General features: G+C 45.0%; 1 protein-coding gene and 1 long non-coding RNA gene across 12 annotated transcripts in view; both read right to left on the minus strand.

Annotated features, from left to right (window-relative positions):
* LOC140185528 (uncharacterized) overlaps positions 1–1,078 on the minus strand; it is a 124,023-nt gene extending 122,945 nt beyond the window's left edge. For both annotated transcript variants that reach the window (XR_011882641.1, XR_011882642.1), the window contains exon 1: positions 921–1,078. This is a non-coding gene — a long non-coding RNA (uncharacterized lncRNA). The remainder of the gene's footprint in view (positions 1–920) is intronic.
* A 9,544-nt stretch (positions 1,079–10,622) lies between these two features.
* The window catches only part of pknox2 (pbx/knotted 1 homeobox 2), a 522,498-nt gene continuing 514,325 nt past the window's right edge, over positions 10,623–18,795 (minus strand). For all 10 annotated transcript variants that reach the window (XM_072238378.1, XM_072238384.1, XM_072238383.1 and 7 more), the window contains 2 exons: positions 18,226–18,401; positions 10,623–15,648 (listed from right to left, as the gene is read on the minus strand). In XM_072238378.1, the coding sequence (XP_072094479.1) occupies positions 15,419–15,648; positions 18,226–18,401 (406 nt within the window). In that variant the 3' untranslated portion in view covers positions 10,623–15,418. The remainder of the gene's footprint in view (positions 15,649–18,225; positions 18,402–18,795) is intronic.

Consider the following 18,795-nt stretch of genomic DNA (forward strand, 5'->3'; position numbering starts at 1 on the left):
TGCAGTTACCAAACTGCTGATTTTTGTGTATGTTCCAAATTAGGGACAAAATCGACAGAGGAAAGTCTGTGAAATTGGAAGCCGTTTGTTACTAAGCAAAGCCTTTCCTTTGCAGAATTTTAGACAGAGAATTGATGGGGGGGAATTAAGAGGGCATATGGCGTGCTGGCCTTCATGAGTTGAAGAGCCAAGAGGTAATATTGCAGCTCTATAAAACTCTGGTTAGACTACACTTGGATTATTATGTTCGGTTCTGGTCACTTTATTATAGAAAAGATCTGGAAGCTTTAGAGAGGATGCAGAAGAGATTTATCAGGATGCTGCCTGAATTAGAGAGCATGTCTTATGAGAAAAGTCTGAGCAAACTAGGGCTTTTCTCTTTGGAGCAAAGAATGGTTTTTCTCATTAGGAGTTTGAAGAGATTTGGCATGTCATCAAAGACACTCACAAATTTCCACAGATGTACCGCAGAGAGCATTCTAACTGGTTGCATCACCATCTGGTAAGGATCAAAATAAGTTGCAAGAAGTTGTAAGCTCAGGGAGCAATGCCTCAAAAAGGCGGCATCCATCATTAAGAAACCCCATCACCCAGGACATGCCCTCTTTTCATTGTTACCATCAGGGAGAAGGTACAGGAGCCTAAAGGCACACACTCAATGATTCAGGAATAGTCTCTTCCCCTCTGCCATCAGATATCTGAATGGGCATTAAACCCATGAACAGTACCTCACTACCTTTTTTCTTGTTTTGCACTACTTATTTAACACACAGAAACACCCACATATACATACTTTCTACCTATCTATATACTACTAAAACTCTCGTCTGTTTGTCTGCTTGTAACCTCCGATTAGCGCAAACGGTGCATTACAGCGGCACTTTTTTTTGGCTAAATCGAATTAAAATGCGCTGACTTACAGAATGCAGGCAAAGTTCGTATAAAATTGCTCATTTGCCAAAAATCAACAGGCTGTCTTTCACCCAAGACCCGATCGGCCATCATGGAGCTCACGACGCCACAGCCCGACGCATGCGCACGGCCAGCATCAGCAGCGCCTCACGATACTCACAGAGCCGGCTCCACCCTCCATTGGCGCCCGCGAAGCCACAGCCCGACGCATGCGCACGGCCAGCATCAGCAGCACCTCAAGATACTCATGGAGCCCGCGAAGCCACAGCCCGACGCATGCGCACGGCCAGCATCAGCAGCGCCTCACGATACTCACAGAGCCGGCTCCACCTTCCATGTAGCCCGCGAAGCCACAGCCCGACGCATGCGCACAGCCAGCATCAGCAGCGCCTCGCGACGCTCACAGCCCGAAGCATGCGCACGGCCAGCCTCATCAGCGCCTCACGATACTCACAGAGCCGGCTCCACCTTCCATGGAGGCCGCGAAGCCACAGCCCGACGCATGCGCACGGCCAGCATCAGCAGCGCCTCACGATACTCACACAGCCGGCTCCACCTTCCATGGAGCCCGCGAAGCCACAGCCCGAAGCATGCGCACAGCCAGCATCAGCAGCGCCTCGCGACGCTCACAGCCCGAAGCATGCGCACGGCCAGCACCAGCAGCGCCTCGCGATGCTTACAACTCGACGCATGCGCACGGCCAGCCTCATCAGCGCCTCACGATACTCACAGAGCCGGCTCCACCTTCCGTGGAGCCCGCGAAGCCACAGCCCGACGCATGCGCACGGCCAGCATCAGCAGCGCCTCACGATACTCACAGAGCCGGCTCCACCTTCCATGGAGCCCGCGAAGCCACAGCCCGAAGCATGCGCACGGCCAGCATCAGCAGCGCCTCGCGACGCATGCACACGGCCAGCCTCAGCAGCGCCTCGCGATACTTACAGAGCCGGCTCCACCCTCCATTGGCGCCCGCGAAGCCACAGCCCACACATGCGTACGGCCAGCCTCATCAACGCCTCACGATACTCACAGAGCCGGCTCCACCTTCCATGTAGCCCGCGAAGCCACAGCCCGACGCATGCGCACGGCCAGCATCAGCAGCGCCTCACGATACTCACAGAGCCGGCTCCACCTTCCATGGAGGCCGCGAAGCCACAGCCCGACGCATGCGCACGGCCAGCATCAGCAGCGCCTCGCGACGCATGCACACGGCCAGCCTCAGCAGCGCCTCGCGATACTTACAGAGCCGGCTCCACCCTCCATTGGCGCCCGCGAAGCCACAGCCCACGCATGCGTACGGCCAGCCTCATCAACGCCTCACGATACTCACAGAGCCGGCTCCACCTTCCATGTAGCCCGCGAAGCCACAGCCCGACGCATGCGCACGGCCAGCATCAGCAGCGCCGCACGATGCTTACAGCCCCATGCATGCGCACGGCCAGCCTCAGCAACGCCTCACGATACTCATGGAGCCCGCGAAGCCACAGCCCGAAGCATGCGCACGGCCAGCATCAGCAGCGCCTCACGATACTCACACAGCCGGCTCCACCTTCCATGGAGCCCGCGAAGCCACAGCCCGACGCATGCGCACGGCCAACATCAGCAGCGCCTCACGATGCTCACAGATCTGGCTCCACCTTCTATGGAGACTGACGTCAGAGCTCGACGCATGCGCACGGCCAGCCTCAGCAGCGCCTCGCGATGCTCACAGAGCCGGCTCCACCTTCCATGAAGACCGCGACGCCACACCACGACGCATGCGCACGGCCAGCCTCAGCAGCTTGGAGGCATTAGTGTTACTGTTTCCTACCTTCTATCCAGCATTAGGGTAAAAATATATGGATAGCCTAATTATGCCGCGTGGAAAGAGAAGGGGGACATTATGGTCAAGAGATGAGGCCAAACGTCGTCGGGAAGCGGCAAGGAGAGGGAGAGAACAACAATTGGATGAGGCCAGGGCCACACGACTCCAGGAGCAAAGAGTCAGGACAAAAACGATGAGAGAAGATGAGACAGAGGAGGACAGGCATGCACGTCTCCAAAATGACAACAATAGGCACAGACGGAGGAGAGAACAAGAATCTGATCAGTCCAGGGCCGCACAACTCCAGGATCAGAGAGAAAGAACAAATGGTATAAGGGATGAAGAGACGAAGGATGAAAGGGTTGCATGTCTCCAGAATGACAAAAACAGGCAGAGGAGGAGGAGAGAGGAAGAGACAGAGGAGAAAAGGAAAGATCAACTCGAGAATATGCAGTACAGAGTAATTATTGCGAGAGTTGCTGAAGACGACGATGGCTGCTTTCGACGACAATACCTCGACAGAGAAAGAGCAAGGCAAAATGCACGACTCGCATGCCGTCACATTTCTGCTGATGTTGGTTCAATGACCAGAGTATGCCCTCACTGTCGTGCCTTCCTATTCACTGGAGAAACCGCACATTTCTGCTGTATGAAGGGAAAGGTCAGGATAGGCAATTTGCAGCCTCTTCCCAATGAACTCCTCAATTTGTACAGCAATGATGAACCTATTGCAAACGAGTTCAGGAAAAACATCAGACAATACAATTGCCTCTTCCAAATGACATCCCTTGGTGCCAAAGAAGTCATTCCAACTAGGAATCGATGGAATCCTTCTGTGATTATTCAAGGCCAAATCCATCATTACATCAGACATTTAATTCCAGACCCGACCCAGAAAGCCCAATTCCTTCAAATTTACTTCATGGATATTTAATGTTCATTCTGGTCACATATTTGTCTTGCTATGCATCTTTCTTCTTTAATAAGCTTAGTTTTTCTTCTTTAATTTCCAAATCAAAGACATAGTAATAGCATTCAGGAAAATTTAATGTTCATTCTGGTCACATCAGACTGCACTACCCTTCTGTCAAAGGGTGCCCCAACGGGTCACCCCGTTGTCTAGTAATTTATAGTTTTTAAGTTGATTCTGATAAAACACAGCTGAAGTTTGGTGTGCAATTTGGATTACTAGACCGTGGGAAGGATGTAATTGCCCTGAAGAGGATACAAAGGAGATTCATCAGGATGTTGCCACTGGTGGAGCTTTTCAGTAAGAAGGAGAGATTGGGTTCGTTTTCCTTGGAACAGAGGAAGCTGAGGGGAAACTAGATAGCGGTGCTACAAGAAGCATGGATAAGGTGGAAAATTGGAAGCATCCCCCCACAACAGAGGTGCCCAAAAGTAGAGGGCATTGTTTAGGGTGAGAGATAAGGGTTTGAAAAGGACATGAGGGGGATTTTTTCACTGAAAAAGTAATTGGAAATTGGAACAAACTGCCTGAGAACATGGTGGAAGCAGAGACTTTCATATCATTTTAAAATGTATCCAGACAAGCACTTGAAAAGCTGGGATATAGAAGGCTACATAACAAATGTTGGTAAATAGGGTTATTATGAATGGGTATGGTGGTCATTTTGGACCTTCTGGTCTGAAGGACCTGTTTCTGTGCCATATGACACTTTGTGCTGCAAGCGCATAGAGCCGTTATCACACTATAAAATAGTTAAGCTCAATCATTTCTGCACTTCATGACAGCATTTATGCATATTGATGCAAGAAGGAATTCTGGCTAAGTCTTTTACCTTTCTTAATTCAAAGTCACCATGGTCAATTATGATGTTTCTCAGCACAACAGTCAATTGATTCATTACTGTATTGTGTGAAAAGCGGCAGCTAATCTTTGTACAGCAGTGCTCACAAATACCAACAAGACATAAACAAGACCTCCCCCAATCCACCAATCACCTTCTAGCTTGGACTCTTTAGCTTCCCCTTCCTTCTTATCAACACACATAAAAGTTGCTGGTGAACGCAGCAGGTCAGGCAGCATCTATAGGAAGAGGTACAGTCGCCGTTTTGGGCCGACGAAGGGTCGACTGTTTATTCGTTTCCATAGATGCTGCTTGACCTACTGGTTTCCTGTAACATTTTGGATGTGTGTTTTGCTACATGAGCAATTAATCTGTCCATTGCTATTGGTTGATGTTGGCAGTATGTAAGGGGGAAGATGAAATATCTTGGATTCTCTCATCCTTTTTTTCTTGATTCCTGCTGGAAACTGCATGTCCAGGTTTTCTGCGTGAGCACAGGATGGCGGGGGGGTGAATTACTTTCCTTCCTGCCAATTTTCCAGTGAACGCCCATCATTATCTGTGGAAAATGTTCGCTCGGGTGTGTGAACAGCCTCTTGCCCATCAGTAAAAGGTAATTGAAAAAATAGCAATTAGTGAGCTGGAGAGGCAGCAGGGAGCAGAACATCACTTACCTTGTTGACAGATCCTCCTATTTCAACCCGGTACAGCGGTAAAATCACTCAACATCAACAGTACATGTAGATTATCGTTCTGCTGAATTTGTGTATGTCCCACAAGGGCACTCAGAGCCCGTTAACAGAAGGGTAAGGAGCTGGTGGTTGACAGTGGTCTTCAGTGCTGGGAGTATGTAGTCTGAGGCACTTGATACAACAGCACTCAAGATTGAAGCCTTCTGACAGATTGGTGTTGTCAGTGTTGCACTTACTGGTGAGTACATTCTGATGTCTTTCCATTCTACAGCTCCATTGACCCCTCGTAAAACCTGGCTTTCAATATCTTGTAATCCAGGCATAGGTGCTGTTCCTCAGGAAGGATTTATTGGTCTGGGATGGATGAAGTGCAAGTTCACAAGGATGAAATTAGGTTTAATTTACGCAAGTTTAGCTTCTATTCCTTGAGATCTAAAAGAATGGGGAAAGGTGGGGGGTGGGGGATTGGATGTTTAACTTGTTTGCACTATTTGATAGGATTATATAGAGTTACTACTCCCTCCAGAGTCCTTGAGGAATTCAGAAGGCAATCTGATTTAGAGATCTTCTATTCTTGGGCAAAATCAGGAGAAATATTTTCACACTAAGTATGGAGGAAATTTGGATGTTGCAGAAACAATTCCTTCCTGAGAACAATGTCCACATCTGAAATACAAAAGGGTGTTGACGCTAGGACCTTTCAAGAGTGGGATACAAAGATTTATGTGAGTTTTCTTTATGTTCATTTATTCGCCATTCCTAATCGCTATGATAAGCTGCTTTCTTGAACCATCTACCACCATTCTGATGGTTCCTACAAGACTCTAGAAAAGATTGTGAGGACTGCTAAGAGGACCATCAGGGTCACACCCATCCACAGCAGGAGTGCTGTGTATGCAGGGCCCTTACTATTGTCCCATCTGTCTAATACTCACCTTGATCCCCCTACCATCAGGCAGGAGGCATTAGGACAAGGGTGGGAAATAGCTTCTTCCCCAAGGCTGTGAGACTACTGAACTCCCTGCCACCATCCAGGTCCATCATGTATGAAGCACCAGTAGTGTTACACTGTTTACTTTTTAACTTGTGTCATAAATGCACCTTATTATTTCTTAACGTAAACACGAGGAATTCTGCAGATGCTGGAAATTCAAGCAACACACATCAAAGTTGCTGGTGAACGCAGCAGACCAGGCAGCATCTCTAGGAAGAGGTACAGTCGACGTTTCGGGCCAAGACCCTTCGTCAGGACTAGCTGAAGGAAGAGCTAGTAAGAGATTTGAGAGGGGGAGGGGGAGATATGGGGAGCGGTGAGAGATGATTTCACTGAACTCCCGTCGAAGAGAAGATTTAAACTTCTTCAGTGTAGGCATCACGGAAGAGGCTTCGCAGTAGTGAATTTAAAAACGTAAACATGAGGAATTCTGCAGATGCTGGAAATTCAAGCAACACACATCAAAGTTGCTGGTCACTGCTCTCCATATCTCCCCCTCCCCCTTTCAAATCTCTTACTAGCTCTTCCTTCAGTTAGTCCTGACGAAGGGTCTCGGCCCGAAACGTCAACTGTACCTCTCCCTCGAGATGCTGCCTGGCCTGCTGCATTCACCAGCAACTTTGATGTGTGTTGCTTGAATTTCCAGCATCTGCAGAATTCCTCATGTTTACGTTTTTAAATTCACTACTGCAAAGCCTCTTCCGTGATGCCTCCACTGAAGAAGTTTAAACCTTCTCTTCGACGGGAGTTCAGTGAAACCATCTCTCACTGCTCCCCATATCTCCCCCTCCCCCTCCCACTTTCAAATCTCTTACTAGCTCTTCCTTCAGTTAGTCCTGACAAAGGGTCTCGGCCCGAAACGTCGACTGTACCTCTTCCTAGAGATGCTGCCTGGCCTGCTGCGTTCACCAGCAACTTTGATGTGTGTTGCTTATTATTTCTTAATTTATTTGTGGTAATATATCTTTATGTGGTATGCGTTTGAGTTATATATACTGTGTTGTGCATTTTGGTCCAGAGGAACGTTGTTTCATTTGGTGGTATACATGAATATGATTGAATGACAATAAACTTGAAGTTGAACTTGGTAGTTCCATAGTGTTATCGGGTAGGTCATGGTGTCACACAGCACAGAAGCAGGGCCTCTGGCCCATTCAGATATCAAATACCCATTTATAGCAATCTTACTCTAAACCCATTTTTACTTTCCCTATATGCTCATCAGCTTCCTCCAGATTCTACAGGGGCAAGTTATACAGTGGCCAATTAACCTACCAATCTGCACAACTTTGTGATGTGGGAGGAACCTGGAGCACACAGGAAGCCCAAATCCTGCAAGTATTTTGGTATTGGTATCGTGCTTGTTGTCTTTTGCATTCTTAGTGAAGGAGGCTGCAGGAGTGGAAGGTCCTATTAAAGTAGCTTGACAAAACACTGCATTCAGTGTGTTTTGCAAGTGGTGCACATTGCACTATTGAGGATGAAAGATTATGATAGATAAATGGTGCTGAGGCTTAGCTCAACCATAATCTAATGGAATGGCAAACCAAAACCAAAAGACTGAATAGCCTATACCTCCTTGCTTGTCCTTCATTTTTTTCCCCCCTGGTTTCTCTTCATAGGCAGTTCCTTCACAATCAATTATGATTTACTTCTACTCCAGCTTTATCGATTCAGAGGAGATTGATGAGGGAACCAGAGATGCTTCCACTGAGAGGGCAGGAGGTTCCTGATAGGGTGGGTGGATAGGCACTTTTCGAGGTAGCTTCTCTGCCTGGTGAGTTCCTGCAGCATTTTGAGTGCGTTGCTCAAGATTTCCAGATTCTGCAGTATCTCCTGTGCCTGTGCTTGCAAGGAGCTCTGTTTCCTCTGTCTTTTCTGCAGGGACTCTGCATGTTCCTGATGCACAGACTCAAGGTTCCAAATAGTCATGGCGTCATAAAGTGATACAGAATGAAAATAGGCCCATCAGGGCCATGCTGACCAAGACTGTCATCTACTGTAAGTTGTCCCTTTTGACCAATATCCCTCTAAATCTTTCCTATCCATGTACCTGTCCAATTCTCTTTTAGCCCAGCTCAACCGCTTTTTCTGGACCAGTGTCCATTCACTGCGGAAAAGCTGTCCCTTAGGTTCCTAATAAATCTCTGCCCTCTCGCCTTAACCCTATTCCCCCTAATTCTTGATTTCCCAACCCTGTGGAAAAGACTGCATGCATTCACCCTATCTAAGCCCCTCAATTCAAATTTTTATATGCTTCTATACGATCACCCCTTATTCACCTATCTTCCTATGAAGAAGTCCAAACCTGCTCAACCTCTCTCCAGAACTCAGGCCTTGAAGTTCCAGAAACATTCTTACAAATCTCCTCTGCACTCTTTCCAGCTTAATGGTATCTTTCCTACAGTAGGGTGATCAAAAATAAACACAATATTCCAAAGCAAAACACAGAAAATGCTGGAAGAATTCAGTAGGTCGGGCAGCATCTATGGGTTTTGGGCTGAGATCTTTTATCAGGACTGGAAAGGAAGGGGGGAGGGGAAGGAAGACAAGCTAGAAACTGATGGGTGAAACTAGGGGGTGGGGGAGGGGATATGCAGAAAGAAGCTGGGAGGTTTCAGGTGGAAAAGGTAAAGGGCTGGAAAAGAAGGAATCTGATAGGAGTGGGAGAAAGGGAAGGAGCAGGGGCACCAGGGGGAGGTGATAGGCAAGAGAGGAGAAGAGGTAAGAGACCAGATTGTGGAATAGAAGAAGAGGGAAGGGGGAGGGAAGAAAGTTACTGGAAGGAGAAACCAGTGTTCATGCCATCAGGTTGGAGGCTACCCAGATGGAATATGAGGTGTTGCTCCTCCAACCTGAGTTCAGCCTCATCGTAGCAGATGAGGAGACCATGGATCAATGTGTCGGAACGGGAATGGGGATAGGAATTAAAATGGTTGGCTACCGGGAAATTATGCTTTTTGCAGATGGAGCAGAGGTGCTCAACAAAGCAGTCCCCCGGTTTACAATGAGTCTTGCTACTGTAGAGAATGCTGTATAGGGAGCACTGGATACAGTAAACAACCCCAACAGATTCAAAGGTGAAATGTTGCCTCACCTGGGAGGACTGTTTGGTGCCCTGAATGGTGTTGAGGGAGGAGGTGAATGGGCAGGTGTAGTATTTCTGTCACTTGCAAGGATATGTGCCAGGAGGGAGATTGGTGGGGAAGGATGAATGGATGTGGAGAGAGCGATCCCTGCAGAAAGCAGAGAGAGTGAGGAGGTAAAGATGTGTTTGGTTGTAGGATCCTGTCGCAGATTCCAAACGTATCTTCAGCAACGTCTTGTACAATTGTAATATGACATCCCGATTCTATATTCAAGGCCTTTGAAGGCCTGCGTACCAAAAGCATTCTTCACTTTGAGCAGTCATGGACCAAAGACTTCCAAGAGTCATCAGGGCTTTGAGAACATCCTTAAATCTGTCTGGCTGATAATCTCTTCCCATGATAGAGCTCAGAACAGTGTGACTGCTTCAGAAATTTGGTATCAAGCATGCAAAGTTTGTGGCCTACCCAACAGAGCCAACTGAGTGCAATCAGGGCCTCAAAGGAGGGATGTTGGCCTGTGGAGGACTTTGATGTGGATTCTCATTTACCATGTTAATGGTTCATTTCCTTACCAAGGTAAGGGGACTTTTAGAACCACACACTGCGAATTGAAAATTAAAGTATATTGTCTTGAACTACCGTACCTCAATCAATAGTGCACTAAATAAATACAGGACCAGCATTGGTTTCTTCATGTTAGAGGTTGAAAGCGTTACAGTGCTATGCTAACATGAAATATTGACCAGTGGATCAATTGACCCAGGCATCTTGGGATTTGGTCGCTTTTTTTGAAAACAAATTGCTGGCGCAGTGTTTCGTTGTAGCAGTGGGTGTTTGGTTCAAGCGCTATCTCAGAGTTCAGAGTTCATTGCAGCAGAGTACATGTGCCACAGATGGTCTTTAGATAAAACCATGGTGCCTCTGACTTTGCTGGCCTGTGAATCATATGAATTCAGAGGTGACATTACAGGTTCTGAGTTCACAAGGTTCGAGTACGGCTTGGTTATGAACTGGAACTGTACTGGAGGTTTACAGGATGACTAAAGTAGTGTTGGAACACTGTACCAGCATTTACCCTGTTTCTAATTGAAGTGATGACGGCATTGTAACAAACAGCATATAATTTTACCCAAATCCGGCTCCCCAGGCAGTTTCTGTTCATTATCACATCACCCTCCCTTGAACATGGTTTCCCTTGGCAAAAATCCTTTTAATAAAACCATTCATTGTTCTGTTAATAAAAGCAGCCTTTATCTATGAAATGTTAACAATGATATAATTTCTAATGATACAATATGGTGTATATAAAATACACCACTGCTTTGATAGAAGGCAAAAAACGTCAATTTTAAAAGAAGGTATGACTAGAGTTTGAATTTCATCTATATTGATCAATATGCTTTTGTTGTATTTAGCGCCACTGCTGATTTGGGTTACTTGCAAAAGGTTGTGAAATTAGCTAAAGAAAGATTTTAAACACCAGTTTTCCTACAGGAGCTTCTGAGACTTACTGTGACTGGCGAATGTAAGGAGCTGTGCACAGGGCTTTGCCACAAGCAAGCTTCGTAAAGTGCTGCAATGAAGAGGGGGCCAATGTGACTTACAGTGTATATATATCAACCATCATTTGCTCTGGGAAACCTTGCTCTATGGCCTTTGCTACAACAGGGCATGGGACGGTCAGTGTGTAGGTACTGGAGCATGAAGCATTGCAGTGCATAAAATTAAAAAGTGGTAACCATTGATCAGGCAAGGAAAAGTGACTGCAAAAATATATTGACCTTTGGAATGTGAAACAACCAGATGTTGTGATCAAAACATCAAAGTCACAATGAAGTCTCTAATTCGTGTCTCATCAGGCAGCTCAGCAAACCGCGCTTTTTCTGTGTCACTGTCATATGGCAGTCATTTTCCTAACCCAGGAAAACTGTGGGGCTGATAGCGTGACATCATATCATGCACATCTGACATGCTTAAAAGCCAATGCTACTTATTCCAATTTCAAGGTTGTTGGTGTCCCTTCAGTCCATGGCTTGTTCAGTACTCAAGAGCTCATCTTAACAGATTTTCTTTAGGTGTTCTTGAGGAATGACAAATTTCAGCTGCAGAGAGCAGAAAATGAGGGGAAACATTTGTTTTAAGATAAATGTCACCCTCTACCGATGCAAGGTTCTCTTTCATGATACGGAATGATTGGTCTGGCAGTGTGTGATCTCAGTGGTTTGTCTCAGATTCAGGGTCTGGCTTCAAGATTATTTTATGTGAAGAAGAGGACAGGGACAGCCTTTATCAATCTGGAGCCTGGTATCGACCTTAAGAGGCTGTTGGCCTCATGAGGATATATTTGGCAGAAGAAGGCCTGAATGAAGCCTGGAGCGTGGCTGGACTTGGACAGACACAGGACTTTTCCATTCAAAACCTGCGACCAAACCAAAGTAGAACATCTTTCAAATTGCTTTTGAGGTCTGGGATAAAAACTAATGGAAATAATTCCCAGTAAGCCAAGTTGGCAAAAAAAATTGCCGTAATTCAGGATGCAGAGAGGCAGCCAGCTGTGCCAAAGCTCCCAGTAGCAGAATGCTAATGCATTACGTGCATGAGTGCTAATGCAAGGTGAGAAGACTAAGTGATGAGAACATAAAATTCAATGTTAGTAATTGTCTAAGTGATCAACTGGTACCTATTCCCTATCAACTGATTTGGCTTCACTAAGACAGATTTGGCAATAAGAATCTGGACATGGATTGTGTCACCCTTTCACCGAGATGATCAGCCAAAGATCAATGGGCAGTCTTGCTGTACGTGGGGATTTTTTAAATTTTGTAACTTAAAATAGATTGAGGGAAACAATAGAAGCAGATGTGAAACAGTTGGAATGACCATAAAAAGCCCTGGCTGTTGTCTGGTAAGCCGATAATTCAGAGATAAAAACCAACCATCGATTTAGTTATCCACATTTCTTTGTTTATCACAGGCTTTTGCGCCCGGTCATTAGTTGGTTCGGTTCATACAATTCTGACCCCTCATTCAATGTTGCCAGCTCAAGATTTGAATACAAAAAGCTTGGCTGACACAGGGACAGCATTGAGTGCCACACAGTATGAGTCTGCTTTTAGTTGAGACTATCCATGCACATAGATGCTAAAAAAAAAACCCATTGATGCCATTTTGAAGGACAGAAGGAATATTCTTAGTGTGCAGTTGAAGACGATGGAACAGTCATTAAAGTTCATGAATTCAACACACTAACAAAAAATCCTCTGGCTGCAAAATGTGAAATTGAATTTAATAAATGTAGTCCTTTGTGTGTTTTTAGAATTGAACCTGCCATGGCCAAGCAGAATATATATTATTGTACCACTGATAACCAAGTCAAACAACAGCAGAGGAAAACTAAAGTGGCCACATATCCCATTAATGTAACCCATAGAACCCTGTTATGGACAGTTTGGTTGCTGCCAACAGCACTTTGGGATAACAACTGGCCAGGGCCATGCTTTGCAACATCTTACTACACATTCAATAGATATATCTGGAGCAAATCTGTTCAAGAGGGAATTGTACTACATGAGAGTGACCTCTGCAGAGAACAAGCGGCAGCTGTGATAGGAGAGACTGAACAACCAAAAGACCCAGCCACTAACCATAGCCGCCACTTACTCGTGCCCACACTGCACCAGAATATGTGGACCCTGAATCGGCCTCTACAGCCACCTGAGGACCCAACAATAGACAACCCCTTAGGAAGAACATCAGACTTGACTTGAGTGATCACACCATTACTACACATAAGGAGATGTATATTTACATACCAAATTGCCAGGGACATAATGGGATGCATAGCTGTGCAATGAAATGCCTTTGGACACCTGGATCCATGTGAGAAGGGGCTGCATATCTTGCTCAAATATCACATTTTCAGGAATTGATATGCATGAAAAATATAAAAACAGAGGGTAGTATAGGGACTAGACCTACTATAAATTAAAGAAATACTTCTTCACACAAAGAAAGGTGAAATTCTGTAATCCTTCAACAAAAAATGTGTGTGTGTGTGTGTGTGTGTGTGTGTGTGTTGTTGGGGGAGGAGTGGAATTTAAACATTTAAATCCTATTTAGATTTTTATCTAAGCTATCAAGAGAGTAAGTAGTGCTGAGAGACAGATCAGCTATGATCTAACAAAAATTGGCAGAGCATGCTTGGGACCGATAGACTTTTCCTGTTCCTATGAAATTAGTCACAAGGGACAAGTTATTGATACATTTGTAAAATCAATTTAAATCAAACGTGAAGGTAATACAGAGCTGACATCGCATGCAAATGTATTTAGGACAGTGCAATTCCTATACAAAAACAACGTGGAAGAACAAAGTCAGGGATTCACTACTGAAGGAGAGCTAAGCTGTCAAATGGGGCATTTCTAGATCTCCTTTCTTGTTCATTGCCATGATGTCCAAAGGTTACATTTTACTTTATGAAGGAATATAGAGACAGGGTCTCTTTATGTCTTCGTGCGGAGCAGAAATCATCCAGCATCCGAAGAGAAGACACCATACCTCTGCAGAGTGCAACATTAGCAATTGATGATCATCAGTAAACCCTTTCTGTTCTGGACAACCTAATTCCTGAGTACTTCTAGGACTAAGTCCAGGTGTATATACAATAGAACAGTGTTGATAAACAACTTGCTACAGTTTAACAACATTCTAATTCAGAGGCAGGGCAAACCTTTTGTAGTAACACACAAGATTTCAGGAGGAACTCCGAGGGTCATGCAACATCTACAGAGGAGAACGGACAGTTGACATGCTGCGTGACCTTCTGAGTTCCTGCTGCATATTATGTGTTGCTTCAGATTCCAGATTGTAGTCTCTCGTGTCTCCAGACCTATGTAGCTATCACAACTATTCCTGTTACAATGTTCCTGTTAAACTGAATACTGATATGAGTGGTGCTCACTATACGTCTTGCCTCTGGCAAAAGGTTGGGCCTGATTTCTCTTATGGTTGGAATTAATAGTCCAGGTGGAAGGAGATGAAGCCCTAAAATCTAATCCAGTCCATTCAATTCCTTAGGAAAGACCAGACACAAGCAGTTGGGTGAAGCTTGAACTTGCTACAACTCAGGAAAAGCCTCTGGGCAGTTACAAAACAACACGTTTCTCAGATCTACAAAGATAGGGAACATTCCCTCTGATAAACAGTTTTTACATTTCAAGAAAAAGTTTTTTAGTAATTGAAATATTAAGAGAACTATCTAGACAGCTGATCAAATATGTGTATCTGGTTCAAAATTTAACTTGTAGTAACTCAAAGAACAAATGGATGTTTGTTGTCACGAGTCTACAGACAGACGATTAACGAAACCTCCTCAAGTGAAAAATTAGATCCAAGTTCCTCATGTTCCAGGAACAGCATTATCTAGTCTGCAGCTCCCATGAATGAAACGTTAATCTCCTGGACACTATTGAGAATAATCGTCAGGAGAAAAGTCATAAGACTTTTTTTTTAAACTTTTCTTTGAATGCTTTTATTTACTATTTATAAAAGTACACAAGATGGGCATCAAAAGGCTGTCTGATGGGAGAGAGTTGTTGGAGACCCAAGTCACCTTGGGCAGATTCTAACATTTGGAGAACAGACTTGCCAGGGCCATCTATAGCAATCTGGAGAGAAGGAGGGCAAAAGTGAAAGTGCAACAACCAATTTCTACCCTTTTTTCAAACATCATTTATTTCAGTGGGAAAGAGGGGGCGAGAGCCTGAGGGAAATATTCTTGCCATTTCGCTCCACCCTCCCTCCCCAGTGTTAAGAAAAGCTTCAGTCTGAGTGGAAAGCTAGGGCAGTGAGGGGCTGTGGAAGTGACCACAGCAGCCAAGTAAAAAATACAAATGTAAAACAAATGTCGAAAAAAAAAATGAAGGATACATTCACAATAACATTCATTAATACAGAATTAATCACAAAATAGATTTTAGACACAGGGGCCTTCATTCTTATGACTGTCACATCATTGTGACCTGTTCCTGGAGAAGAGTCTTTAATAAAAAAAAAAATCAGTCCGCACACTGGTGAAACTTTACTCCCTTTGCCTCCTCTGTGTGCACACAGTGCTGTTAGTCGAGTGAGTCACTATTATCCAGGCCCAGGTCATTTACACTGGTCGTCTGCAGTTCCCCATTGTCTTCATCTTCCTCATCATCTTCCTCTTCAATCTCCTCCTCCTCATCCGTTCCATCCAATGAGTCATCGCCTGCATGGCCAGCCATCATAGCCTGCTGCATGGCAAGGGTGGCGGTGTCGGAGGAGAGTGTCTGCAGACTGTCCATGGCTGTGGTCATAGTACCTGAAGGGAGGAAACCCGTTAGTGTTTGTAGTGGCGATCCAAGAAAGAAAGGGAGGGAAGGAAGGGGAGTGGAAGGAATGGGAGAGGAAAATTCAAAAGAGCGGGACTGGGAAAGCTTGTTGGAGGAGAAACTATATGACATAAGAGCCAAATGAGGTCCTTTAGCTCATTGAGTCTGCTCCGCCATTCCATTATAGTTGATCTATTATCCCTCTCAACCCCATTCAACCCTGGTGCCTTCATCACGTAACCTTTGGCACCCTTACCTGTCATGAGCCCTGCTGGCCTCTGCAGCTTGCTGTAGGGTGTTGGGCTTCTAGATCTCTCGAACATCTGTATTTACTAATTGTTATGTTAACTAGAGCTTTCTGTTTAATCTTGTCAAGTTAATTGTGACTGGCTCGGGTTTTCCACATTCTATGATTATTTAAGGGGACTCTTGTTTAGCACTGTTGCAGAGTCCCTGTGTGTTTGTGGAGAATGGTTTGTCTTGTGGTGTCACTCGGTCGTGCCTCCGATGCTTTGTTGGTATTCCTATGTCTAACCTCATTTCCTTCTCCGCATGGGAGTCTGCCGTTCCTCCACTCATGGTTTGAGTCATTGCTGGCACTCACCGTAATAGAGTCTGCTGTTCCTCTGCTCCAGGGTTGAGTCATAGCCAGCAACTTGTTTCCAAGCTATATGTGCAAAATTTCTGAGTTATATGCGCGAAGTTTCTGAGTTATAAGCGCAAAGATTCCGAGTTATATGCACGAAGTTTCTGAATTATATGTGCAAAGTTTCCAAGTTATATGCCATGTTTCCAAGTTATATGCACAAAGTTTTTGAATTATATTCGCAAAATTTCCAAGTTATAGGCGCAAAGTTTCTGAGTTATAAGCGCAAAGATTCCGAGTTATATGGACAAAGTTTCTGAATTATATATGCAAAGTTTCCGAGTTATAATGGCAAAATTTCCAAGTGATGTGCACAAAGTTTCTGAGTTATATGCACAAAGCTTCCAAATTATATCCAGAATGCAATGTTTCCAATCAATACACACAATGTTTCTGAGCTATATGCACAATGCAATGCTTCCGACAATGCACAATGCAATTTTTCTGAGTTATATGCGCAATGCAATGCTCCTGAGTATGCGCAATGCAATGTTTCTGAGCAATGCGCAACGCAATGTTTCCAAACTCTACACAATGCACTGTTTCCGAGCTAAGTGCAATGCAATGTTTCCGAGCTATACGCAATGCACAACGCAATGTTTCCAAACTCTATACAATGCAATGTTTCTGAGCTATGAGGAATGCTATGTTTCCGAGCTATGCACAATGCAATGTTTCCGAGCTATATGCACAGGGCCATGTCTCTGAGATATATGTGCAATGTAGTGTTTCTGAGCTATATGCGCAATGCAGAGTTTCCGAGCTATATGCGCAATGCAATGTTTACAAGCTATATGTGCAATGCAATGTTTACAGTCAATATGCACTGGAGCTATATGTGCAATGCAATGTTTATGATCAATTCCCACCGGAGCTATATGCGCAATGCAATGTTTACGATCAATACGCACAATGCGATATTTCTGAGCTATATGCGCAATGCAATGTTTATGATCAATATGCACAATGCTATGTTTCTGAGCTATGCGCAATGCAATGTTTATGAGCTATATGCGCAATGCAATGTTTATGGTCAATATGCACTGGAGCTATATGTGCAATGCAATATTTATGATCAATACGCACCGGAGCTATATGCGCAATGTAATGTTTATGATCAATTCGCACCGGAGCTATATGCACAATGCAATGCTTCCGAGTAAGTGCAATGCAATGTTTATGAGCTATATGCGCAATGTACTGTTTCCGAGCTATATGCGCAATGCATTGTTCCTGAGTTCTATGCACAATGCGATGCTTCCGAGTAAGTGCAATGCAATGTTTATGAGCTATATGCGCAATGTACTGTTTCCGAGCTATATGCGCAATGCATTGTTCCTGAGTTATATGCGCATTGTTCTTGAGTTTTCCAGACCTGTCTTGAGAGCATCGGGTCTGTTCCGAGTTTTCCAGCCCTGTCTCGAGAGCATCAGAGCTCCCTGAGCCGTCAAGGGCTAGTCTGAGGGAGGAAGGTACTGTTATGAGCCCTGTGGGCCTCTGCAGCTTGCTGTAGAGCGTTGTGCTTCTAAGTTTCCCGAGCACCTGTATTTAAGGGTAAGACAGAGGGAGGGAAGGGAAAGTGAGTGAGAGAGAGGGGTGGGAAGGTGAAGGAGAAAGAAAGAGGGAGAGAGAGAGAGGCAGACAGAAAGAAAGAGGGAGAGAGAGGGAGAAAGAAGGAGGGAGGGAGGGATGGAGGAGGGGGAGGGAGGGAGGGATGGAGGAGGAGCAAGGGAGGGAGTGTGGGATAGAGAGAGAGACAGAGACAGAGAGAGAGAGAGAGAGAGGCTCATAGGAGAGGGAAAAGCAAGAAAGGAAGCACAGGCTTGGTTGCATTTCAGGGAATAGAGAGAAGGCTGCAACACAGCAGGGAATGAAATTCTCACTGTGTGCCAGGTTAAGTGAGTGCCAGCTTCATGCTTACTGTCTGGATTGCTGGGATTCCCTCCTTGCTGCTGTAGAACACCCGCTGCAATTGAGTCAGGCCAGAAACGCTGAGTTGGCCGATGCTGGGATTTGATTTTCTTAGCTTTAGGAGCTGGGTCAGGATTACTGGCGTCAAGCATTGGCTGCAGGATACGCCGCCTGGCATTGATAAACCTGGAGAGAGACACAACAGTGTTAGTGTGAATCTCAAACTCCATCCAAGGGAGGAGGATATCACTCCTCACAGTCAACAGTTTACCTCAAGATAACAATTACACAGCATAAAATCTGTGCACATGAACACGAGACCTGCTTTAGTAAAAGAGCAACAATTTTATGGGAATGCTCCAAGTTTAATGTTCTCTTCTCAGTGATACTCCACCTAAAGGATATTTTTCATTATCATCATATTACTATCTTGGAATTCTCAACCCACAGCCACTGTAGAAAGAGTAGCACCCACAAATATGAAATGAAGCTTACAGGACTGCCACTCAATCCCAATTCATTCACCAATATTTCCTAATCAACTTTGGTCTACATGTGACTCGAAATCTGTGCTATGGTT

The sequence above is a fragment of the Mobula birostris genome, chromosome 20 (assembly GCF_030028105.1).
Source record: "Mobula birostris isolate sMobBir1 chromosome 20, sMobBir1.hap1, whole genome shotgun sequence".
Lineage (NCBI taxonomy): Eukaryota > Metazoa > Chordata > Chondrichthyes > Myliobatiformes > Myliobatidae > Mobula > Mobula birostris.